The sequence below is a fragment of the Pleurodeles waltl genome, chromosome 7 (assembly GCF_031143425.1).
Source record: "Pleurodeles waltl isolate 20211129_DDA chromosome 7, aPleWal1.hap1.20221129, whole genome shotgun sequence".
In the NCBI taxonomy this organism is placed as follows: domain Eukaryota; kingdom Metazoa; phylum Chordata; class Amphibia; order Caudata; family Salamandridae; genus Pleurodeles; species Pleurodeles waltl.
Window position 1 is genome coordinate 10,039,369 of NC_090446.1, and position 26,119 is coordinate 10,065,487.

Below are 26,119 nucleotides of genomic sequence, written 5' to 3' on the forward strand. Positions count from 1 at the left end.
TCTGTATGAAGGGTAGACTCCAAGGAGGTGGAGCTGAGGAGTGGACCGTCATCTGTTGAGGGGCTCCTGGACCACTCATCCAGGGGGATGCAGGTGGAAAGATAACCAACATACTCAAGCCTACATATTCAACAACAGCCCAGTGTTTAGATGTATGTAAAAGGAAGATCCTGTTGAATGAGACGGAGGGTTTCAGGTTTGGAGCCAGGACAGAGAAGCCCCCCCCGGTTCACATTTGGTGGAGGCTGGTATCTGTAACAAACGGGAGCTGGCGGAGGGTCATGACGGACGGTCAGTCCACGGACGGTCGCGCCCAGCATCCACCATCTTTGTAGAAGTGCACAGGAGACAAGAATGCACGTTAGACATTAGAGAAATGTGGCATTGTCCCAAGCGCTGTGAGACTTGCTTCTTTTCTGTGTGACATTTCTAGCGCGCAGAGTGGCATCGAAGCGCTAGGCCGCAGGAATGCGGCACTTGTCTCAGTCCGAGAATAGCCGGGTGTGGAGTTTGTTTCTGAAGCTGGGGTGGTCCGAGGTCAGGGGGAGATCGGGGGCAGTAGGTGCCAGTGAGAGGGGGGAATGAACGTCCACCCATCCCGGGGGGATCCATGCGTTTGGCTTTACCCAGCGCTAGACTAGATGAACGCAAATCCGCACAAGTTTGTAAAGTTTCACTTTACTGCATAGACTGGCAGGGCCAGTGCAGCAGGGACCCTCGTGGGCACGACACAGACGTCTACATGTGTCTCTCCTGGGGACTGGCGGCCAGTGTAGAGTCTGTAACACCAGACACTGAGCTGTGCCCCTCTCTGCTACAAGACCGTGGCAGGGAAAGACTTCCATACCCAATAAAGGGCCTTTCCAGAGTCCAGGCTGCCAGGAATCACTGCCTGGACCACAGCTCTAGGCCAGGCCACAGGGATCCAGTGGAAACGCTTCCGCAGGGTCCTGGTGAGGCGGGAGCATTGGCCACACCGCGTTGACCTGACCCTGTGGAGGGCGACAGACGTCCACCATGAAGGCTCTTCGCACTCTCTCAGGCTCTGGCGCGGGGTCTCCAGGGGGTTAAGGAAGAGCCTACAGGGCTCTGTCATAGGAGCCCATGATTCTCATGGAGGTCCCCAGGGCTCTGGTGGTGGCCTTCAGACCAGACAGGAGGAGACACCTTCTTGCGAAGCCGGGGTCTTTGTCGTAGGGTTGGGTCGCTTTAATGATCTGTGCTAAGGCTTCAGTTTGTTACTCTGCAGGTAAAACAATCTAGGACTTTTATTAACTGGGTGGAACAGCAGTACTTGTGTTTGGGTGGGAACAGTCAGGCAGCGGCCCCTGAGCCAGGACCGGTGAAGGCTACCGTGGGTGTCTGCTCACCCTGGGCCTGCTGTGTGTGGAGTCAGAGGTGCACCTGTGCAGGGTGATATGTACATGCATGCAGCACCTGTCCTTCCTCTCTTTACATTACCAAAACACAGCATGCATGCAGCACCTGTCCTTCCTCTCTTTCCATTACTAAAACACAGCATGCATGCAGCACCTGTCCTTCCTCTCTTTCCATTACTAAAACACAGCATGCATGCAGCACCTGTCCTTCCTCTCTTTACATTACCAAAACACAGCATGCATGCAGCACCTGTCCTTCCTCTCTTTCCATTACTAAAACACAGCATGCATGCAGCACCTGTCCTTCCTCTCTTTCCATTACTAAAACACAGCATGCATGCAGCACCTGTCCTTCCTCTCTTTACATTACCAAAACACAGCATGCATGCAGCACCTGTCCTTCCTCTCTTTCCATTACCAAAACACAGCATGCATGCAGCACCTGTCCTTCCTCTCTTTCCATTACCAAAACACAGCATGCATGCAGCACCTGTCCTTCCTCTCTTTCCATTACTAAAACACAGCATGCATACATCTCATTCCTACAGAATACTTTATAAGTGACTAGAGAGAAGGGCTTGGTCCCTCCAGCCCCAAACATTCCACATCTTCTTCCTGACCTCTTGCGGGATAATGCACGCTTTCCCTTCCAGTAGCCTCTTGGGGGAGCTTTGGAAATCGGGCTTCCTCTGCTTTTATTCCTTGTGACGCTGCAGAACTAGCAGTCACAGAACCTGTAAATTAAATACAGAGTTAATATCATACTGTCAAACTCTTTACACACTGCCCAAACACAAACCAAACTCTGGGCCTGATTGAGATCTTGGCGGATGACTTACTGTGTCACAACGGCGACAGATATCCTATCTGCCAAAAACTAAATCTCATAGGATATAATTGGGTTTATATTTCGGCGCACGGGATATCCATCGCCATTGTGACAAAGTAACTCGTCCACCAAGACCTCAATCAGGCCCTATGCCTGGACATCTAAAAGGAAGATTCATAGGAATGTGGGTAGTTTAACCATATTCCATTTAAACTTAGCTCTTTTTTCTACAATGTAACTTCTATGAATATTGAGGTGCAGTATATGAGATAAATTACCTCCTACCGTGTCTTATGAGTATACTGGCAGCCAACAAGGAGATTAATGACCACATAGAGGCAGAAAGCCGAATTTGTTTATAAAGTCACAGGACACTGAGAAGGCTGGCAATATTACCTTTCCATAACATAAAGGGTATTTTACTCCTTATAATACATGACCACTCCATCACTTTCCCCCACCAAACTTGCTTTTCCATACTTAAGGTCTGATTCACATATTAGCGGACAGGTTATTCCATCACAACGGTGACAGATATCCAATCCGCCGAAACCTAAATCCCATTAGGTTCTATGGGACATAGATTTTGCAGATGGGATATCGTCACCACTGTGACGGAGTCACTCGTCCACCAATATCTAAATGTATGTATGTAACAGTTACATTGATTTCCTTTCAGGGATTAGGAAGTATTTGTTTTATTTATGTAACATACTTTCATCTAAGTAGAAATTTAATTTAGGTTAACTTTAGGGTTAACTTTCGGGCTACAGCTAGAAAGACTTTTAAAATTAGTTTAGATTTCGGGTCACCTGTGAGGTACAGGCAGAAGCGTGAAGGTCTTTCAATCCTATTTACATTCGATCAGAGCTAGGGAAAGTGGAATCATGGTGGGCGAAGTCGTTTAAAATATATCCCCAGTATGACAATAAAACCCTGACTGCTACTGAGAGTAGAAGTAGTGGCAAAGCCAGTCAGTTTAGCGTGGCTCTTGTCCGCTGGCGTTGCCAATGCTTATTTTCTTTGTGAATATATTTTGTATGAAGGCACGCATTGTATGAAAACAAGCATTGGCTAAAAGCCAAAATCTATACAGTTTTATGTAAGAGCACATATTGCCCGAGTAGTCTGTGGCACTGAAGGGGACTACTTATTGTGCGGATGCGCACGTTGTGCTGTGGAAGTGTGCGGAGGCGGAGCCTGTTGTGCTGCAGGTAGGCACATTCACAGTCAGGTAAACCAGTGGCCGTAGTGGGCTGATCCTGTGCTTCATGCCGTGTACAAAATGTGAATGACACCACAGAAGGCCAATGGAGGAGGAGGGTTTACTGAAAACCCCTCTAAGTAAGTATGTGTAGTTTATATGTTTTATAAGGGCAGACCTAATAAATGCTAATGTAAGTGAAGTGTAACAAGAGGCTCCGTGGGCCTGATTCACAAAGGTAAAGTTAGACCAAAAGTCTTAGTTTCGAACAGAAGTTTGAGTTTACTACTTTTCGGTATTCACAAAGGTAAAGTTAGAATAGAAGTTTAAGTTTGGAACAGAAGTCTCAGTTTAGACCAAAAGTCTAACTATACTGCTTTTCGGTATTTCCAAAGATAAAGTTAGTCCAAAAGTCTAACCTAGACAAAAAGATCTAATTTTACTACTTTTCGGTATTCACAAAGGTAAAGTTAGATCAAAAGTCTAACTTAGACTAAAAGTCTAACTTTCCTACTTTTTGGAATTCACTGAGGTAAATTACTACTAGTAAGCTTACTACCAGTAAAGTTAGACTTTCTATCTAAGTTAGGCGTTTGGTCTAACTTTACCTTTGTGAATCTGGCCCAGCGTCTGCAGTAATACATTATTTACAGCGCTTTCGAGAGCTGAGATAGACTATACTCAGGTGAGCCTCCTCCCAGTTGTCCTCTGCCCACACCACTCTCCTTGACCTGTGTGTGTGTTTCAGCATTACTGACACTGAAGTGAAGTAATGGAAGTTTACAATACAGGTGCAGAGCTCTTTCTGCATTAGATGCTTTCAGAAATATTTAAGATATAATTCAGATCAGACTGTAGGACTCGGGAGGTGAAGGGGGATGGACTGCCTGCTCTGACTGTCTGATGCACTCCAGTGTTTAGTTTGTAATATTCAGTGGTGTGCGGTGCCCTTCTTTGCTGATGGTGTGTTTAGTAAGCAAGCTGTAGAATATCAGGACCCCTGCACCCCAAAGAAAGAGCCCTGCGACAAGTCTCCCCACCTGTGCAGCGTGTGCCAGAGAATCCGGCGTCCGGGTCCTGCTGATCCCTGGGGCTCTGCCTTGCTTTGTCCTTGGTTCTCCAGGAGAATGTGGCAATGAGAGGGCCTGGCATAAAAAGCAAAAGTATAGGTCACACTTACATGTCCCTTGTACAAGGTAAACACACAACAGTGCAACAGAGCATCAAAGAGTAACAGGGACCAAAGGTGAGCTTTGAAAGCAGCCAAAGGCAAGAGCTGTGCTGATGAGGGGGGGCAAGAAGGGAAGAGGTGGTGCAGGGAGCAGCCTGGGGTGAGGCTCCAGGTGCTTCAACACATAATGAAATTAGAGTTATAGGACCAGCAAACCACCCAGGGCGCAGGGCTCACCCTACAGTGAGGGGCGCTCACCGTGGCCAGGGGTAAACCTCAGACACCAATCCATAAGACAGAGACAAAGAGACTGCATGTTAGGGCAGAGACACCCCCTTATAAGAGAGGAGAATGTTAAAGAGAGCAGTGTAAGGGAGTACAGTATATCCCCAATATAAGCAAAGCAGGAGAGATCACCCCATGTGAGGAGCGCCTGGGGTGCTGGGAGCAGTGGTACAATGCCACAAAGAGAGACAGACCAGCCCACTGCACAGTGCCAGAGAACAACTCCTAGCAGTACACCCCAGACTGTAAAGACAGACAGGCACTAACAAGAGTGATTATCAGCAGTCACGTGGGAACTACACACACCGTGGGGACAGGAGCCCCTACAGGGTGCAGTGAAGAACAGAGAAAATAAACCGAGGGCAGGGCGGGCTCTGGGACATGCAGAGGAGAGCACTCCTTCTCATAGGAGGAAGCCAGCACGGGCGGTGGGCACTTCGGAATATCCAGTCTGTCCAGGTATCAAAGTGATAGCGAGCCGACATATTTCATTGCAGATATGGAGCTAGGATGTGCAGCATTTAAGTGGCGCATTGACTCAGCAGTCACTGATGTGTGTTTCGGTTACAAACGTTTAACACCAGTAAAAACCCACCAGATATAAAGAACTGTCAGTTCACTGGTAACCAGAAACCACCAGAAGAAGGTGCCTCTACCTAGCAGCAGAAACAATCCAGTGAGGTGGCAGGCTGACTGAGCAGCAAGTGACCGGTTCCAGTCCTCTCCACAGCTGCTGGTTGTGTGATTGCTTTTCACGGTGGTGAGCTCCGGGAACGCGTGGTGGTGGGTCACACGGCTCCACTGCTGGTGCATTATTAATACTGTAGGGAGTTACCAACACAACACCTGCCACTACTCCTGCTCCTGCTCCTGCACCTGCTTAGAGCTTCCAAACTCCTCGCACATGTCGACTGGGGTGCATGGGGTATACCATTGGGCTTCCCACCCCCAGCGGTGCCAGGCCTGCTGGGTGGACATCTGTAGGCCTACTGCGTGGTGTCCCAGCAGGCTTAAATTCCAGTTAAGGGTGGGAACATTCCAGTACTTGAATCCCCACCTTAGGAGTGTCATGCGTGCAGGGCTTCATATTGTGGTAGGGACATGATGTGGCTCTCCTCTCCAATCCCATGGGAGGACATGCACGTCTTCCAAGCTGGATGCACACTGCACGTGAGCTGTGCTGAAGTGCCTATGAGACACCAGCGTTTGCTAACATGGTAAGTGGAAGACAGGGCAGCACCACCCAAGGCATCCTGCGCACACCCCCTCAAGAACTCTGTCACCTGCAAAGATGCTAAACAGGAGGAGTGCGGAGGCCTACACTGAAGAAACCATGAACCAGTATAGAATCACCATAAACAATTTCGGGGGGGGGCTCCTCTGCTAAAGCAGGAGAAGGAAAAATAAAATGATAATAACGGTGAGCCAGGTTAGGGCGGGGCTGGAGGGGGCGGAGTGGTTGCTGCACCATAAGTGCGCAGGGTCTTCTCTTCGGAGCTACCATTGTCCACGATCTGGCCAAGTTCGCTGAAATGTATAATACGTTGGACAAAGCGAACCTTTCATTAAAGAAGGTCTTCCACAACACCCTTTTTGGAAGGGCCAGACAATATAGGGCCCGTTCGTCAAGCTGAGGCGCTTACCAGGGCTCCCAACGGGAAGCATTCAACCGTTCCCATGAAACTGGCAAGATTAGTCTTCTGATCAGACCTTATACCCCACCCGAGCTTGAGGAGGTCGTCAGCGCATCTGCAGAGGCTATGGCAGAGGTTAACAAAGACGCTCTCCGGAGTCAGGATCTTCAGATGAGAATTTTACCTTCATCAGAGGTGACTTTGGGGGGGAAGAATTCAATCTTTTGTGCACAATTGGGTGCGTTTAACTCAGGACTCGTGGGTCCTCAAGTCTGTTCTGGGGTACAAGCTAGAATTCTACAGCTCCGCAGTTCATACTTCTCCTCAGGAGCTGTATTTATCCCTACAAGATCAATAGCTCATAGCAAGGGAAGTTCATTCTCTACTCCAGAAAGATGCCATATGTCTTTCCTCCCCGCACCCCAGGAGATTCGTCACCAATATCTACTTGGTCAGCAAAAGAGGTGAAGGCTCTCACTTGATGATCAATCTAAAGAATTTCAGTTCATGGACTGTGTATAGGCATTTCAAGATGGAGGGTATTCACCTCCTTCGGGATCTGCTTCAAGGGAGCGACTGGATAGTCCGGGTGGATCTAAAGGACGCATACCTTTCAGTTCCTATTTTTGCCCCTCACAGGCATTTTTTCAGTTCCTCTGGCGAGGTCAATGCTACGAGTTCAAGGTTCTTCCCTTCGGTCTATCTTCAGCCCCATGGTGCTTCACCAAGCTGGTGAGACCAGTGGTAGAACCCCTATGCGCCAAGAGCGTCAGCCTAATCGTTTATCTCAACAATTTGATTCGGATGGCTCAGGACCCCTAGACAGTTTCTCTCCATCTCTCTTGGACAATCCAGCTACTACAGGAATTGGGGTTTGTCATCAATCAACCAATGGAATTTTTGAGATTCCACATAGATTTGGTGTTATCCCAGTTGATCCTCCCTTCCCAAAAGATTCAGAATATCAAGAGGGAGTTGAGGTCTGCTATGCGAGACCAGACAATATCATTAAGGTCAGTAGCTCAGTTTGTGGGCCTTTTAGCCTCGCCCATTGAGGCGATATTCCTGGGAACCCTTAATTACAGGGCCCTTCAAAGTCTCAAGATACAACACTCGCAGAAGGGATTGTCGTACTCAGATCAGATTCAGCTCTTGCCGGAATCCAGGATGGAAATTAATTGGTGGTTAAACCACATGGAGGCCTGGAACAGCAGGTCGATTTTTGGCAGCGCCCCGGATGTTACCCTGGAATCGGATGCCAGCAGGTGGAGTTGGGGCACCAGATGCGATGCCCTCTCCAATGGAGGTTGCTGGTCAGAGACTGAATTTCAGCTTCATATAAACTGCCTGGAGCTGTTGGCGGGTTCTTTGCAATCAGGAGTCTTTCCCCTTCCAGGACGGACTGTTGCATTCTGTTGAGAATGGACAACATTTCAGTGGTTGATATGTCAACAGACTGGGGGGAATGAAATCTCGGATGTTGCCAGAGATTGCCAAGGATTTTTAGGCATTATTGTCTGCAGCATCAGATTTTGGTAAATGTGGAGTATCTTCCAGTGGCAAAGAACTCAGTGGTTGAGACTTCAGCGATTGGAGGTTGCACCAAAGGTCTTTTTACACCTCAATCGCACTTGGGGTCCCTGTTCACTGGATCTCTTTGCCTCTCGGCTCAATCGTGAACTCCGTGTCTTCTTCAGTTGGCGCCCAGATCCGGAGGTTCTGGTGACGGATGAGTTCTTGCAGGACTGGTCCACCCACAGGGAGTATGCATTTTCTCCATTCAGTATGATTCCCAGGGTTCTTGTCCAGACACATCACCAGAAAGCTGAGCTTATCCTGGTGACGCCACTTTGGAGGGCTCAGCCCTGGTTTCCTATGGTTCTGGAGATGTCTTGCGACAATCCCCTTCTGATTCTGCAGTGCCAGAATGTGTTGCTGGACCCAGAAGGCCTTCCACATCCACTGATTGTTTCAGACCAGCTGAGCTTGGTGGCCTGGAGGGTTTCAGGAGTAGATGGAAATGTTCAGGTATTTCGTTACAAGCTTCTGCCTACATCGACCAGGCCTGGTTCAGTAATACCCATAAGCGATATGCTTCGGCATCGCAGAGATGAGTTAGTTGGAGTAACGAAAGGGGTTTGGACCCCTCTCAGGCAGGTGTATGTTTCATAATCAATTTCTTGTCTTCTTTGGTGGACTGGTTTATAGGTCTGTGAATAATTAGAGATCTGCTATTTCATCAGGTCATGTTCCAGTTAATGGTAAAACTATTGGTGACGATCATACAGTGTGTAAACAGATGAGGGGTATTAGTTTAGCTTCAAAATCCTTCGCTTTAGATTCTCGTCTAGAGCATATCTTGAAAGCAGCGGACTGGTCATCTGAATCCACATGTAAGTCATTTTATTACAAGCCAATTGTGGACGTAACGTTTGTGGTGGTGGCACAGCTTTTAACTAGCATAATTGGAGCCTCCGGTCGGGACATAGAATTGAAAATTGTCCAGCTGTTGCCTCAAGAATTTTCAATTCTGCTGAGGACATGGAGGCGAGGATTATCCCACCCTGATGATAGTTTTTTCCGAACTTCATACGGTATAAGTATGTTTATGCTATTACAAATGTCTTTTGATTGCCCAAACTGTACATTCCCACCCTTTTCGGATGATTTGATTAAGGGCCTGGGAGTAGCTTTTACGGCTGCTGTACTTTATCCTTAGGCAACAAGCATAGGCAAAATTGAGGATGCGTCACGTTCACCAAGGTTAATTTGTCGTTGGAGGTCTTCTGTCAGTCGACTGTTTCTTGGTCGCTTCGTTTGAACATCTTCCTGCAGGGATCCTGCGGTTCTTGTCCAGGTTGGATGTGATCTGGTCCGTTTGGAGTCCAGTGTGTTGTTTTGAGTTATCCCTACTTCGGCCGTTCTGCAAAGAAAGAGGAGGTCAAGATGGTGGCAGTGGCTATTAAGGACTGTGTTGGTTACTGATTGGACCTTGTGACATTGGGTTCAAGGGGGGTGTAGTTTTTTCTCCTGTTTTGTGATTGGCTGCTGTGAAAATTACAGTAAAGAATGAGACTCATAATCGGAGCCTCCGGTCCTGAAATAGAATTGAAAATTGTTGATGCGACAACTAGAAACTTTTACATCCCTCTTTTGAGCGCTGAAGCAGGGCGCTCACACCAATCACGGCACTGCTCTCTTGCTGGTGACAGCAGCATCGTGATTGGCTGGGAGCCTGTTTGCTGCCAGGAAAAGGACAGAGGAGACAAACCAGTCTTTGTAGGAAAGAGGTAAGGTTTTTTATTTTCATTTTTTTTTTTTTTTTTAACCCAAGCCCCACTATCCCCTTTCAGTGTCAGCTGCCACTGAACAATTTATGTTAATGAGACTGAATTAATGCACAGAAATCCCTTCAGATGCCATTAGCCTGAGATTCCTTGCTCACCAATTTTCTTGTCTGGTAAAAAAGGAAACACTATTTTCTGACTTCAGGAAACTTTTTGGGATATGTTTTCAACACTTTGGAATGTGTTTTAAGTTTGGTATTTCTGCATGTTGTGTTCTGATTACAATCTAAAATCAAAGCTAGGGTGGGGAACTAGTGTGCTGTGGTGCTCCTGCTGCACTTCTGCTGGGACACCATGGGAGGGCGTCACTGTGCTGTGCTGAGCACTCTCTTGCAAGTGTATAATGATATGGTAGGCACTCATGTATTTAACCCTTCAGGCCAGGTCATAACATTATGACTTACTTTCTTACATCTCAGTGACTACATAGCACAGGGCTTTTTTAGTTTATGCTAAACTGATGTACACACCAAGCATCCATGAATCACCCTAGTTGCCAGCATGAACCTGAGCTCCAGCATGAACCAGAAAATGTCATAGTTGTGTAGCACAAGGGTAGCTGCATTCAAATTCATCATGATGTAATGTTTGGAAATGGCACTACGAGTACTGTGTGTCATGGGACGTGGTGCTCTTAAGTTACAAACGTTTTCGGCCCAGTGCATCAAGCATGCATACGAACAAGGCGACTAGATGTCTGTCCTGCATGGGCATCGGCATGCATACGTGCAGACCAGTCGATGAAGTCACCCCACAAGTATTGTGCCAGGCCACGCAGATCTATGCCGGGTGTCATGCCACCAGACAGCTGAGAAGAGACAGGGGCTTGGAAAAGCAAGGCTTTGTTCTTGGTGCTTCTAACTGCAGCTTCCCATCTTTAGAACACCCCCTGGCACAGACGTATGCTGCTAGATGGGAGTGGGAAATCCACTTGGAAAGGTGATCCGGATAAGGCTTGGCAGTACTGCTGCACGCAGGTCCTCTATGCTGGCAGAGATGCTGGAGGTTCCTCTAGACTTCACACCGGAGTTTTCCATACTAGGGCTAAATAGAGGTTTACCCAAATCCAACCGCGATTTACATCAATGGCCATACTGCTGGCCAAGCGACAAGTGGCGGTGCGATGGATGTCGGCAGTAGCCCCCACGGACACAGCATGCTTAAAAGGCATGGACCAATGGCACATGATTATTGAGCACCACAGTGCCTTCGTGCACCCCGAAGCATGGCCAAGAGGTTTCTGGGAGCCTAGAGAGTGTCCCTACAACTCCCTGAAACCACTACACCATCGGGCGAGGGTTGGACCCAGGGAGGAAACAGGAGTACCTAACACTGGAGAAGGGGCCTCCTCCCAGGAAAAACACTAGTGCTTAAGGGTAGAAATGTACATTGCTGTTCAATCTATGAAACTGAATACTTACATGAACCCCGACATATCATTGTATACCTGTTATGATTATGTCACCTGTTGGTGAGCTGATTTTTTTTTTCTGTTATTTCTTATGGAAAAACTAAAATAAAAATTATATAAAAAAAAGAATATATGCAGGCACCAGATAGGATCCGGAGATTTATCTTAGTAGTTCAACCGTGCACCGGTGGGTGGCATCATGCGGCTCTGCACTGACTGCCCCACGAGTGACAGAAGGAAGCCGCAGACAAGTGCCACCCCTGTGTGTTGACATTCATGCCTTTCTTTCTGTGCTCCACTCCCAATTTTGTTGGTCTTCAGTGCGCTGATGAATGATTTCTTCACCATAAACGACAGCATTATATTGATCAGATCTGCATACTTTATAGGCTGTCCGTCAAGGTGTGGTGGATAACAACAAGTGTGTTTAACATGCGGTGCCAGGAATTAGTCTTCTGACAATCAGTGTAGATTTTGGTCTTGCTTATATTGAGATCAATTGGGTATTATTTGAAGAATGCAATCCCCACGTGATTCTGTGAAAGAGAACAGTTGCTCGGATCCAAGTTGAAAAATATATTGGAGCAGAGTGTTGACTCTCCAAACCTAGTGAGCATACTCTGCTAGCTCCTCTCTCAATCTTCCAACTTTTATACGCTTTCTTCACATAGACATCAGGAAAGTTCATGTGGCAGAAATTGAAACTTAGACACTATGTAATGCTATTTGTGTTTTGACCATTGACTCCACGTTGCACTTAGCCTAGCGGCACAACGTCACATTAGTGACCACCAACTTCATTTTGCCTATTGACTTTATTTTAGCATTAGCCACCGCCACGTTAAAAACTGCAAGTAGTTTTCCACGTTATACAATGTGCTTATGTTTTTTATTCTGCGCGTTTGTGTGTTCTTTCCCACCAAGGGCTTAGGCTGATAAGATTGTACTAGGACGGCAGGGAACGGTTTTGTTTTGATACAGGGCACCTTGGGATTTTGGCCAAGTACTGACGTGTTCTTTTCAAAGCTGACCTAAAGTAACCAGCATTTTTTGAATAATAAACCTATGTAGTGAGAGGGAGTTTCTAGAATTCTCCTCTCTTTTTTGTTCAAAGTATAAGAGGCCGAGACCAGATGGACTGGGGTGTGAGTGATTCAGATCTCGGACATGCCCAGGATGCTGGGGTGTGTCATCCTTCCCATGAGGATAATTGATCCCTCTCTCTCCTCGATCGATTCTGGGATCTGGCGATCTGATGCTGATAGGAGGGAGATGAAGCAGATGTGCGTGTGCCTTATGGTGATGCATATTTTTAAATTCATTATTGTAATATAGATACATATATTTGCTGTCAATATTCCAGTAGAGAATCATTTGTACATGTTTTCACTTCATTGCTGTGACCATTTTTAAGCGTGTGCTTTCAGCATGCTAATCTCCTTTACAAACCTTGCGAAGTGAATTAATAAATGTCTTCTTTAGACTAAGAAGTGCATTGTAGAGATTTTTGACAGTGCATGAGTGTTTCAGGTCCGTCGTTAGTGAAGCAAAACACACTGGGAGTTAGAAGGTGCTTGGCTTCTTAAGAGAAGTGTGCACAAGACTTTGCAACTAAGATACATGAAGGGAGAATCATCCGCTGAGCAAACCAGACTCTATATTCTCGCTTTAGATTCCCAAGTATGTACGTGAGGTTGTGCACAGTGAACACGAGATGTCCTGAATAACTAGATGAAACATAGGTTCACAAAATGTCCGTGGGCTACACAACCATAACAAATGGTAACACAGTCATTAAACCATCATAAAACAACACAAACAAACTCACAAAACGTGAAGCGACAGTCTGGCCCGTGGTATGGTTCAATGTGGTTTTCAAGGCGCTTCCCTGGCACTAAGGCACTCTGGTATACTTCAGCTCAAAAAGTTTGAAAACCTTAACTGAGACATGTTGGCTCCAAATACGAGACAGGGTTGTGACACAATATAAAGCATTTAAAGAGAGGGTCATCTTACCGAGTGAGAGCAGTGCTTGGTGGATTTCATTTGTCACCTTCTTGTACAGCTCTGCCTGCCACCGCTGCAGTAGCTGCCACTCTTCTTCAGAGAAGTAGGCAGTGCCATCCTGCAGGCCTGCTGGCACCTGGAAGATCAAGAGGCATGTAAGATATCCAACGCCAGCAGAAGAGTCTACTTCAAAGGTGTGTCCTCTAGAAATATGACAATTACAGACCAAAAGCCACCTTCCCCTAAATGCCATCAACTCCAAGTAAAGTTGCATCTGTGTGCACAGGCATCATTTCACAGTGGAGTGTCTGGTGCACACAAGGACAGATTCAAAAGTCATTTCTAAACTTTGAGAAATGCCCAGTTAAGGCCCGAACCCTCTGAACATACAGACTGAGCCTTATATTGAAGACCAACTGGAAATGAATGTCTCCTTGGTACGAGAGCCTCCGCAGCACCTCAAATGCCTCTTAGCCAAAATCAAAACCTACTATAGCTAAACATGTTTAACCTCTCAGGACTCTCTATTCTTCAAGAGGGTTAAAGGGAAATAAGACCAGACAAAGGGCCTGATTTAGATCTTGGTGGACAACCTGTCTGTCACAACGGCGAAGGATATCCCATCCAGTAAAATATAAATCCCATTATATCCTACAGGATCTATATCTCGGAGGACGGGTTATCTGTCGCTGCTGTGACAGGGCAACTCCTACCGAAACCTCAATCAGGGCCAAATTCTCATTGAAAAAGGCATCTATTCACATCTATTTCAGTACATTTCAATACTACAAATATTTTTTTAGGTTTGCCTAATGACACGTCAGCAACTTTCTTGCCTAATCCGTGGTGAGTGAACAGGTTGCAAACATTTGGCTCTTATTCATATGGACACAATGCAGCCTTCGTGCAGTTCTGATTGGTCCCTTATAATGTGCTGGTGTGATTCGTGGGGTTAGAGGTTGCACCATGTGTGTATCCACCCACAATGGCTGCCCGCTCCATGGCACTATCATGCAGAATGGTCTCCTTGTCATAAGGCCTCTGGAATAAATATATGCAGTGAATTGTATGCAAATCCAATGCACGCACTCATGCTTTCTATTTTATAAAATAAGGCACATTCACTGGGCTCGTTTCAATCATGCCTTGAGTATTTCAGAATCTTCTCAAAGTCGTGTAGCCTCACAGAAATGCTTTTACTGCTAAAAAAAGCTAATTCTGCTCTCTGATCGTTTATGCTCTAGACCGCTTCTCTACCCTGCACCAAAGTTGAGAAGTATGTGTGGGGGAACTCGATGATGACGACTGGTGCAAGGCCTGCCGAGCCCCTAGAGTAGTAGCTAGCCCCACACGCCTCTGCATGATCCAAATTAACTACCTACACATGCAATCACGGCTGGTGACTGGGCAAAGTGGTGGAGCAGGGTCGGGGGAATAAAAAAAAAAAATGAAAAAAAAAAAACTTACCCTAATCAACCACCGCACCGCCACTCTCTGCTGCACTCCAGGCAGAGGCTCACAGCATGCCCTGCTGCCAATCATGACACTGCTCAGAGCAGCGTTATGATTGGCTGGAGCATCCGAGGCGCCTGGGCTTGCTCTCTTCAACCCGGTAACACAGTGCCGGGCTGGAGAGTGCACAATGCACAAGTGTGTTTGGACGGCCTGAGACGGCCGGCCTATCATACAAGAGCACCAAGGGGACTGTTCTGTGCACTTCCCTCGGTGCTCGTCACCTCCGTGGCCCCACCTCTTTAAAAATAAAACGATAATAAACATAGTTTATTATATCGTTTTATTTTTAAAGGTTGCAGCTGCTGCTGGCGCACAAATCACTTCTTGTGGAATAAGCGGAAAGAGCTCTAAAACTGAGGATATTTACAGCAGTGAAATGCTACTGCACCCGCTGCACATCAGCATTGCCGCCGGCTCTATTACGAGCCGGCAGCAATATTGATGTGACTTTTCCGCTGGGCCAGCGGACGGTAACACTGTTACCGTCCACTGGCCCAGCGGAAAAGTCATAATAGGGAGCCAGGAATACCGCTGGCAATGGCGGTATTCTGGCTCCCGCAGCCTCGGCGGTCTTTTTGCAAGACCGCCGAGGTTGTAATGAGACCCAAAATGTCCAATGACACTGATTCCAAGAATGAGTGATGGCGAAATATCGAATGTTCACTAACCTTGATTCTAAGAATGAGCAATGAAAAAATACAGAATGTTCACCAACACTGATTCAAAGAATGAGTGATGCAAAATACAGAATATCCAATGACACTGATGCTAAGAATCTGTGACACTGATTCTAAGAATGAGTGATGACAAAATACAGTATGCTCACTCACACTAACTCTAAGAAAGAGTGGTGACAAAATACATTATCTCCACTGACACTGATTCTAAGAATGCAGAGATAACAAAATACGGAATGTTCACTAACACTGATAAATACAGCATGTTCCATTGCACTGACTGGTAGAATGAGCGATGACACAATACAAAATGCCCACGAACACTGATTCTAAGAATGAGAGATGACGAAATCAAGAATGTCCAATGACACCGATTCTAAGAATGAGTAATGGCAAAATACAGAATGTTCAATTACACTGATTCTAAGAATGATTGATGACAACGTATAGAATGTCTGCTAACTCCGATTCTAAGAATGAGTGATGACAAAATACAGAATGTCCAATGTCACTGATTCTAAGAATGAATGATGACAAAATGTGGAATGTCTGCTAACTCTGATTCTAAGAATGATTGATGACAAAATACAGAATGTTCACTAACACTGATTGTAAGAATGAGTGATGACAAAATACATAATGTCCAATTACACTAATTCTAAGAAACAGTGACACTGATCATAAGAATGAGTGATGACAAAATACAGAATGTTCACTAACACTGATTTTAAGAACTAGTGATGACAAAATACAGAATGTTCACTAACACTGATTCTACGAATGAGTGATGACAACATACAGAATGTCTAATGACACAGATTATGAGAATGAGTAATGACAAAATATAGAATGTCTGCTAACACTTATTCCAAGAATGAGTGATGACAAAATATACAATGCTCACTAACACTGATATTAAAAATGAGTGATGACAAAATACAGAATGTCCAATGACACAGATTCTGAGAATGAGTGTTGACAAAATACAGAATGCCCAATGATACTGATTCTAAGAATCAGTGACACTGATTATAAGAATGAGTGATGACAAAATACAGAATGTTCACCAACACTAATTTAAAGAATGAGTGATGACAAAATACTCAATGTCCATTACACTGATTGTAAGAAGCAGTGACACGGATTCTAAGAATGAGTGATTACAAAATGCAGAATGTTCACTAACACTAACTATAAGAAAGAGTGATGACAAAATACATTATGTCCGCTAACACTGATTCTAAGAATGCAGTGATAATGAAATACAGACGGTGGTTACTAAACTAAAAATACAGGCTGTTCAATGGCACTGATTCTAAGAATGAGTGATGATAAAATATAGAATGTCCAATGACACCGATTCTAAGAATGAATGATGACAAAAACAAAATGCTCCCTAACACCGATTCTAAGAATGAGTGATGACAAAAAACAGAATGTTCATTGCCAATGATTCTAAGAATGAATGATTAAAAAATACAGAATGTCCGAGGACACTGATTCTAAGAATGAGTAATGGCAAAATACAGAATGTTCAATTACACTGATTCTAAGAATGATTGATGACAAAATGTGGAATGTCTGCTAACTCTGATTCTAAGAATGAGTGATGACAAAATACAGAATGTCCAATGTCACTGATTCTAAGAATGAATGATGACAAAATGTGGAATGTCTGCTAACTCTGATTCTAAGAATGATTGATGACAAAATACAGAATGTTCACTAACACTGATTGTAAGAATGAGTGATGACAAAATACAGAATTTCCAATGACACTGATTCTAAGAAACAGTGACACTGATCATAAGAATGAGTGATGACAAAATACAGAATGTTCACTAAGACTGATTTTAAGAACTAGTGATGACAAAATACAGAATGTTCACTAACACTGATTCTAAGAATGAGTGATGACAACATACAATATGTCTAATGACACAGATTATGAGAATGAGTAATGACAAAATATAGAATGTCTGCTAACACTTATTCCAAGAATGAGTGATGACAAAATACACAATGCTCACTAACACTGATATTAAAAATGAGTGATGACAAAATACAGAATGTCCAATGACACTGATTCTGAGAATGAGTAATGGCAAAATACAGAATGCCCAATGATACTGATTCTAAGAATCAGTGACACTGATTATGAGAATGAGCGATGACAAAATACAGAATGTTCACAAACACTAATTTAAAGAATGATTGATGACAAAATACTAAATGTCCATGACACTGATTGTAAGAATCAGTGACATGGATTCTAAGAATGAGTGATTACAAAATGCAGAATGTTCACTAACACTAACTATAAGAAAGAGTGATGACAAAATACATTATGTCCGCCACCACTGATTCTAAGAATGCAGTGATAATGAAATACAAACGGTGGTTACTAAACTAAAAATACAGGCTGTTCAATGGCACTGATTCTAAGCATGAGTGATGATAAAATATAGAATGTCCAATGACACCGATTCTAAGAATGAATGATGACAAAAAACAAAATGCTCCCTAACACCGATTCTAAGAATGAGTGATGACAAAAAAAAGAATGTTCATTTCCAATGATTCTAAGAATGAATGATGACAAAATACAGAATGTCCAAGGACACTGATTCTAAGAATGAGTAATGGCAAAATACAGAATGTTCAATTACACTGATTCTAAGAATGATTGATGACAACGTATAGAATGTCTGCTAACTCCGATTCTAAGAATGAGTGATGACAAAATACAGAATGTCCAATGTCACTGATTCTAAGAATGAATGATGACAAAATGTGGAATGTCTGCTAACTCTGATTCTAAGAATGATTGATGACAAAATACAGAATGTTCACTAACACTGATTGTAAGAATGAGTGATGACAAAATACATAGGGGGTTATTCCAACTTTGGAGGAAGTGGTAATCCGTCCCAAAAGTGACGGTAAAGTGACGGATATACCACCAGCCGTATTACGAGTCCATTATATCCTATGGAACTCGTAATACGGCTGGTGGTAAATCCGTCACATTTGGGACGGATTACCACCTCCTCCAAAATTGGAATAACCCCCATAATGTCCAATTACACTAATTCTAAGAAACAGTGACACTGATCATAAGAATGAGTGATGACAAAATACAGAATGTTCACTAAGACTGATTTTAAGAACTAGTGATGACAAAATACAGAATGTTCACTAACACTGATTCTACGAATGAGTGATGACAACATACAGAATGTCTAATGACACAGATTATGAGAATGAGTAATGACAAAATATAGAATGTCTGCTAACACTTATTCCAAGAATGAGTGATGACAAAATATACAATGCTCACTAACACTGATATTAAAAATGAGTGATGACAAAATACAGAATGTCCAATGACACTGATTCTGATAATGAGTGTTGACAAAATACAGAATGCCCAATGATACTGATTCTAAGAATCAGTGACACTGATTATAAGAATGAGTGATGACAAAATACAGAATGTTCACCAACACTAATTTAAAGAATGAGTGATGACAAAATACAGAATGTACAATGACACTGATTCTAAGAATGAGTGATGACAAAAAACAGAATGTTCAATGCGTCTGTGAGTGTTGTGGTGTATGCATGTGAGTGAATGCGTGCATGAATGTTGCAGTGAGTGTGTGTCTGCATGTCAGTGTGTATGTGTGTGGGTATTTTAGTGTGGCTGCGTGCCTGAATGCCTATGAGTATGTGTGAGTGAATGCGTGTATGGATGAGTGTGAGTGTATGCGTGTATGGATATGTGTGAGTGGGTACGTGTCTGGAAGTGGAGGTGAATGGGTGTATGCATCGTGCGTGTGGGTGTGTGCATGTATGCAGGAGGTGTGGGGGGGGTGCTGTGACTGTAGAGTGAGTTGGGGAGTCAGTTGATTGCTGGGAGGGTGGGGGAGCCATCTACCGGTGACAGGGAAGGACTTCCCTGTCACCGGTAGCCCTACCGCCATGGTTTTTGCGGCAGTGCAACCGGCTCATAATGCCGCCGCCGGTCTTCTGTGGACTGCCGGGTCGGAGATGAACATCTCCGGCCCGGCGGTTCATACCTCCATGGCGGTATGAGTGGAGATGTGGCGGGTTGGTAGCGGCCAATCCGCCACACTCATAATGTGGCAGTATACACCGCCAGCCTGTTGGTGGTGATGCCGCCACATTAACCCTGACGGTCTTGAGGGCCATAGAGTACCGCTGAGGAGTAACAGGGTGAGGCTCTTTAACAGCCAGCGCAGCCAGTGGCAGAAGGGCTGTGAGCCTTTTAGAACAATCCTCCCACTGAAGGAAAGGGACTATATGACCAACACTGCAATAATAAACCTCAAAGCCTGTACCAGCCACTACCGACCGTCAGCAACTACCTTACATTCAGCGGGGTCTCAACATTCTAGTGTTTAAATAGAACAAACATGTCAAGGAATCACCAATAGCCCACAATACCAGCACGACACCGGCACCCAGGAAGAAACTGATTTACATTTCACAATACAAAATGTCCACTAACACTGATAAACACAGAACGTTCACTGGCACTGATTCTAAGATGAGCGATGGCAAAATACAGAATGTTCACTAACACTGATTCGAAGAATGAGCAATGACAAAATATGGAATGTTAACCAATGTTGGTTCTAAAAATGAGTGATGGCAAAACACAAAATGTCCAATGTCACTGATTCTAAGAATGAATGATGACAAAATGTGGAATGTCTGCTGACTCTGATTCTAAGAATGATTGGTGACAAAATACAGAATGTTCACTAACACTGATTGTAAGAATAAGTGATGACAAAATACAGAATGTTCACTAACGCTGATTCTAAGAATGAGTGATGACAACATACAGAATGTCTAATGACACAGATTATGAGAAGGAGTAATGACAAAATATAGAATGTCTGCTAACACTTATTCCAAGAATGAGTGATGACAAAATACACAATGCTCACTAACACTGATATTAAAAATGAGTGATGACAAAATACAGAATGTCCAATGACACTGATTCTGAGAATGAGTGTTGACAAAATACAGAATGCCCAATGATACTGATTCTAGGAATCAGTTACACTGATTATAAGAATGAGTAACGGTGGTTACTAAACTAAAAATACAGGCTGTTCAATGGCACTGATTCTAAGAATGAGTGATGATAAAATATACTGTAGAATGTCCAATGACACCGATTCTAAGAATGAATGATGACAAAAAACAAAATGCTCCCTAACACCGATTCTAAGAATGAGTGATGACAAAAAACAGAATGTTCATTGCCAATGATTCTAAGACTGAATGATGACAAAATACAGAATGTCCAAGGACACTGATTCTAAGAATGAGTGATGACAAAATACAGAATGTACAATGACACTGATTCTAAGAATGAGTGATGACAAAAAACAGAATGTTCAATGACCCTGATTCTAAGAATGAGTGATGACAAAACACACAATATTTGTTATTACTAATTCTAAAAATTAGTGATGTCGGTAATGATTACGTTACAGATGAATGCATGACACTCATTAGAGCGTGCTATTACAAGAGAAGGTGCCAAGGGTCATGACCTTCCATCACAGAGCGAATATGCACGCCCTTAACCTTGGCTTCATAACTCTATGATCCTGTGAGGGTTAAATACCTGGTCAATGTACTAGTTTGCTGTGGACAGTTTATTTTTAGGAAGAGAAGCTTTCAACATCCACACAGCGTGAAGACAGAATAATCCCTACACCACCCTCAGGAAGCAGATTATTAAACGTTGCTGGAATGGGCATCTCAAAATAGATGCACTTTCTGATTGCAAGAGGAGTGTGCCTGTAGGTACAGGAGGGCAGGCGAGAAAAATATTACAGCGGCGGTAGGGATCTGGTTTGTCTCCAAGCCACAAGAGAAAAGTCATCAAAATGTTTAACATGGAAATTGTGCAACAAACATGACATATAAATATAATACAGACTCTTCAAAATTCAAAAATGTCTACTCCTTTAGTATTTGGAAGAGTTTTACATTACATCGTATCACAGCACTGAGTGGCATTTTATGACAGTTTCTATCTTGGGAGTTAAGAAACATCCCTGAACCATCTCTCCCTGCCCTTTGAACAATGCGAGTCAGTTCTCACGTACCCTGTGTATATGGCTATATTGTAATTACACATCGAGCAGATTTTTTGTGTAATAAACCATGCAAAAGAGGTTTTGTACAGTGCACATAATAAACTGAATAATTTGGAAGGCGTTCCCCAATGTGGTTATCAAGGAAAAGAAGGCACAGTAAAGTAACTGCCCAGGATCAAACATGTTGTCAATCAGGGGACCTGGGAAGGAACAAAGGTGTCCTAGTCACACCTTCTACAATTTACCCCCTGGATGTGTTTCTCCTCTCCTGGTTTAACAAGTGTGTTTTTATTTCAGGAGCTAAAGTAGCATAGTGTGCTAAATAAATATGTGTTGCATGTTCAGTCCAGCTGACACAAGAAGCCCTTCTTGAATAAAGCTCCAAGTTAAGAGGAGGCAAGGCGTTTTCTTTTTCTCTTTTCACATTGCTAGCTATCAGCTACCCCAGACTTAACAGTGAACTAAGGAGGGGTTTCAACTCTTAAGTGATGGCAACTAAAACATATTACAAACACAGAGCTCTCATAACTTCTGAGAGCACAGGTCTTCTGTGAGACCACACGGCTGCACAGGATGGTGGCTCAGGTGGGCTGGACAGGCTTTTCATTACCTGCTGGGGTGTGGGGCAAAGGTAGGCGCCCTGATGGAGAAAAGGCTCTGCGGCAGGCGTCTCCAACCTAGTCAATCGCGAGCTACCAGTAGCTCCCAGACTCCTTCAGAGTAGCTCACAGCCTGGAGTTCATTTTTAAATAAGAACAGGGTCACATGTTCCTTTTGAAGTTAAGGGAAAGTTGTGTTTATTTTACATTATTATCATCAGGCTGTAGATATTGGGGCCTGATAATGAGCAGTGTTCAAGCAGATTTATAACCCATGATGAGGCACTGAGGTGAAGAGCTGAAGCACTGAGGCATTTAACTCTTAAATAAAAGTCCCTGTTAACTCAATATTGGAGGTGAGAACAAAATGTTGTTTTCCAATGCTTTTGAATCAGAGAAAATAAAAATAAAAAGTTACCTTATGATTAAATTCACTTGATGTTTTAATTTTCTCAATTTTTTGTCAAAGTGTTGTATTTACAAACAGCAGGCCTCTTGCTCCCCGTGCCCTGCAGAACACCCCCGCCACAGTTATAAGTGAAACATAAAGTGAAGGAAGCTGAGCGTGGGGGCATCTGGTAACATGATCAGAAGTAGCTCTCGCTAGAGAGAAGGTTGGAGACCCTGCTCTGGAGTGATTGAATATAGAGTGACTTTTCAAACAGTACCGTCACCGAAGCATGGCCTCCCCCTTGGAGCACTTTCACAGCACTCCGGGCCACCTTTCCCAGTCCACCCATGTTATCACGCCATAGGAGTGGTTGGGGTAGTTTACTAAAAACTATTTATTACCCAAATTACCCCTTTTTAGCTACCTCAGACTAACAAAAGATTCACAGAAAAACCCCAACACAATAAAGGTGTAAGTCTTTACCTTCCATTCTGCATGCAGCACGTAGAAGCAAGTTCATAGCTTACTGGGCTATATTTTACGTTTTGGGGTTCATAAATCACTGTGCTATATCTGATGTATTGAGGATCACAGCTCACTGTGCTATATTTGAAGTATTGGGGTTCCTAGCTCACTCTGCTATATTTGAATTATTGGGGTTCATAGCGCACTGTGCTATAGTTGAAGTATTGGGGTTCACAGTGCACTGTGCTATAGTTGAAGTATTGGGGTTCACAACTTACTGTGCTATATTTGAAGTATTGGGGTTCATAGGGCACTGTGCTATATTTGAAGTATTGGGATTCATAGCGCACTGTGCTATATCTGGAGTATTGGGGTTCACAGCTCACTATGCTATATTTGAAGTACTGGGGTTCACAGCTCACTCTGCTATATTTGAAGTAATGGGGTTCATAGAGCACTGTGGTATATTTGAAGTATCAGGGTTCACAGCGCACTGTGCTATATCTGAAGTATTGGGGTTCACAGCGCACTGTGCTATAGTTGAAGTATTGGGGTTCATAGCTCACTCTGCTATATTTGAAGTATTGGGGTTCATAGCGCACTGTGCTATATCTGAAGTATTGGGGTTCACAGCTCACTCTGCTATATTTGAAGTATTGGGGTCCTCATCTCACTTGCTACATGTGAAGTACTGTAGCCTACCACTTGCTAGTGCCACAAGCCCCCCGGAGACCCTCTGTGCTCCTTTATGAGTCAAACCCGAGACCAGGCACCATCCTTCAGGTAAATGCGCTCATTATCTGGACAGAGGGAGAGCCGCCGGCGCTGCCGCGCACTCTAGGAGCTACATTTATGCTCCGGTGTAACACTCGCCTGGGAGGAGCGCTGCGATTCCTTGGTGGTGCACTCTAGGCGCTACATCAACACTCGCCTGTGAGGAGCGCTGCAACGCCTTGGTGGTGGCACTCTAGGAGCTATATTAATGGCCCTGGTGTAACATTCCCATGATAGGAGCGGTGCGACGCCTTGGTGGTGGCACTCTAGGAGCTACATTCATGCTCCGGTGTAACTCTCGCCTGGGAGGAGCGCTGCGATGCCTTGGTGGTGGCACTCTAGGAGCTATATTAATGGCCCTGGTGTAACATCCCCATGATAGGAGCGGTGCGATGCCTTGGCGGCGGCACTCTAGGAGCTACATTCATGCTCCGGTGTAACTCTCGCCTGGGAGGAGCGCTGCGATGCCTTGGTGGTGGCACTCTAGGAGCTATATTAATGGCCCTGGTGTAACATCCCCATGATAGGAGCGGTGCGATGCCTTGGCGGCGGCACTCTAGGAGCTATATTAATGGCCCTGGTGTAACATCCCCATGATAGGAGCGCTGCGACGCCTTGGTGGTGCATTCTAGGCGCTAGGCTACATTAACACTCGCCTGGCAGGAGCGCTGCAGAGACATCCCCGCCCCGCACAGGAGGGTCCCGGGTACGAGGTGTGGTCGAGCCGAGCGCTTCCAGGTCAGGTCTAGGCGCTAGGAGCTGTCAGGATGGAGCAGTGTCCTCCAGAACCACGGATGTCAGGTGATGTGTGCGTCAGACGGGCCAAAGCGCCAAGAAACCTCGGGTGGGAGGCACTACGCATGCGTGCGGCCCGAGACACTGCCTCGAGAGCAGTGTGAACAGCTCCTCGAGGAGCTACAGCTCCTGGGACATGCCCTGGGCTCACGGCCGAGGGTGGAACCGGACATGAACACAGCAGCACCGGCCCCGCCTTTCAGAGCTGCAGTCTAGGCGCTACATTACAAGCGCTTCTGGGCGTAGGCCCCTGGTAGCTGGCATGAAGTGATCAGCGCTTGGCCAGGCGCTGCTCCGGGTACCCGCGCTATCAGCCACCCCCGCCCGGGCCTCACCGGGGAGTTCTGGGACCTGTAGTCTTCTTTATTCCAATATAAAACGGACTACAAGTCCCAGAGTTCCAAGGGGGCAGAGCAGGCGTGGAGCAGCACACGGGGGGTGGGGGGGACCTTTCACTGTGGGTTCTGGCTGCACCTGCAGGGGGCCCCTGTACTGCATGGACGTCCTTTGGGGGTCACCGGGGGCTGCAGCTGCGACCCCTGGCTTCAGAGGTGGCAAAAGTAGTGCCAGGAACAGAGGGGAGCTCGCATGACCTGTTCAGGCTCCAGCCTCCTTTTCTGCTCAGTTAATTATGTTAACAGTGATTAATAATCTATCGCTCACTAAAAATGCAATAGAAACGTGGAACAGCAGGATCTGGAACCGAAGCTGTGACGGTGCGCGCATGCGGGTGAGAGAGCGTGTGCATGTGTGTGAAGGTGTGCATGCGGGTGAGAGAGCGTGTGCATGTGACTGCATGTGTGTGAAGGTGCACATACGGGTGAGAGAGCGTGTGCATGTGACGGTGCGCGCATGCGGGTGAGAGAGCGTGTGCATGTGTGTGAAGGTGTGCATGCGGGTGAGAGAGCGTGTGCATGTGACTGCATGTGTGTGAAGGTGGACATACGGGTGAGAGAGCGTGTGCATGTGACTGTGCACGCATGCGGGTGAGAGCGTGTGGATGTGACTGTGCACGTGTGTGAAGGTGTGCATGCGGGTGAGAGAGCGTGTGCATGTGACTGCATGTGTGTGAAGGTGTGCATGCGGGTGAGAGAGCGTGGTCATGTGACTGCATGTGTGTGAAGGTGTGCATGCAGGTGAGAGAGCGTGTGCATGTGACTGTGCGCATGCAGATGAGAGAGCGTGTGCATGTGACTGCGCGCATGCGGGCGAGAGAGCGTGTGCATGTGACTGTGCGCGCATGCAGGCGAGAGAGCGTGTGCATGTGACGGTGCGCGCATGCGGGCGAGAGAGCGTGTGCCTGTGACTATGCGCGCATGCTGGTCAGAGAGCGTGTGCATGTGACTGCATGTGTGTGAAACTGTGCATGCAGGTGAGAGAGCGTGTGCATGTGACTGTGCGCGCATGCGCGTGAGAGAGCGTGTGCATGTGACTGTGCATGTGTGTGAAGGTGTGCATGCGGGTGAGGGAGCGTGTGCATGTGACTA

At 45.4% G+C, this 26,119-nt stretch overlaps 1 protein-coding gene across 7 annotated transcripts in view; it reads right to left on the reverse strand.

Moving 5' to 3' along the window:
• Positions 1 to 26,119, reverse strand: part of LOC138303544 (zinc finger protein 250-like) — an 87,507-nt gene that overhangs the window by 44,187 nt on the left and 17,201 nt on the right. For 2 of the 7 annotated variants that reach the window (XM_069242782.1, XM_069242783.1), the window contains exons 1-4: positions 24,494 to 24,921; positions 13,277 to 13,403; positions 4,453 to 4,557; positions 2,000 to 2,113 (exon numbers count right to left, since the gene is read on the reverse strand). In XM_069242782.1, the coding sequence (XP_069098883.1) occupies positions 2,000 to 2,113; positions 4,453 to 4,557; positions 13,277 to 13,403; positions 24,494 to 24,517 (370 nt within the window). In that variant the 5' untranslated portion in view covers positions 24,518 to 24,921. Of the gene's footprint in view, positions 1 to 1,999; positions 2,114 to 4,452; positions 4,558 to 13,276; positions 13,404 to 24,493; positions 24,922 to 26,119 lie in introns of those variants that run through there. The other 5 variants (XM_069242778.1, XM_069242777.1, XM_069242781.1 and 2 more) reach the window with 4 other exon arrangements.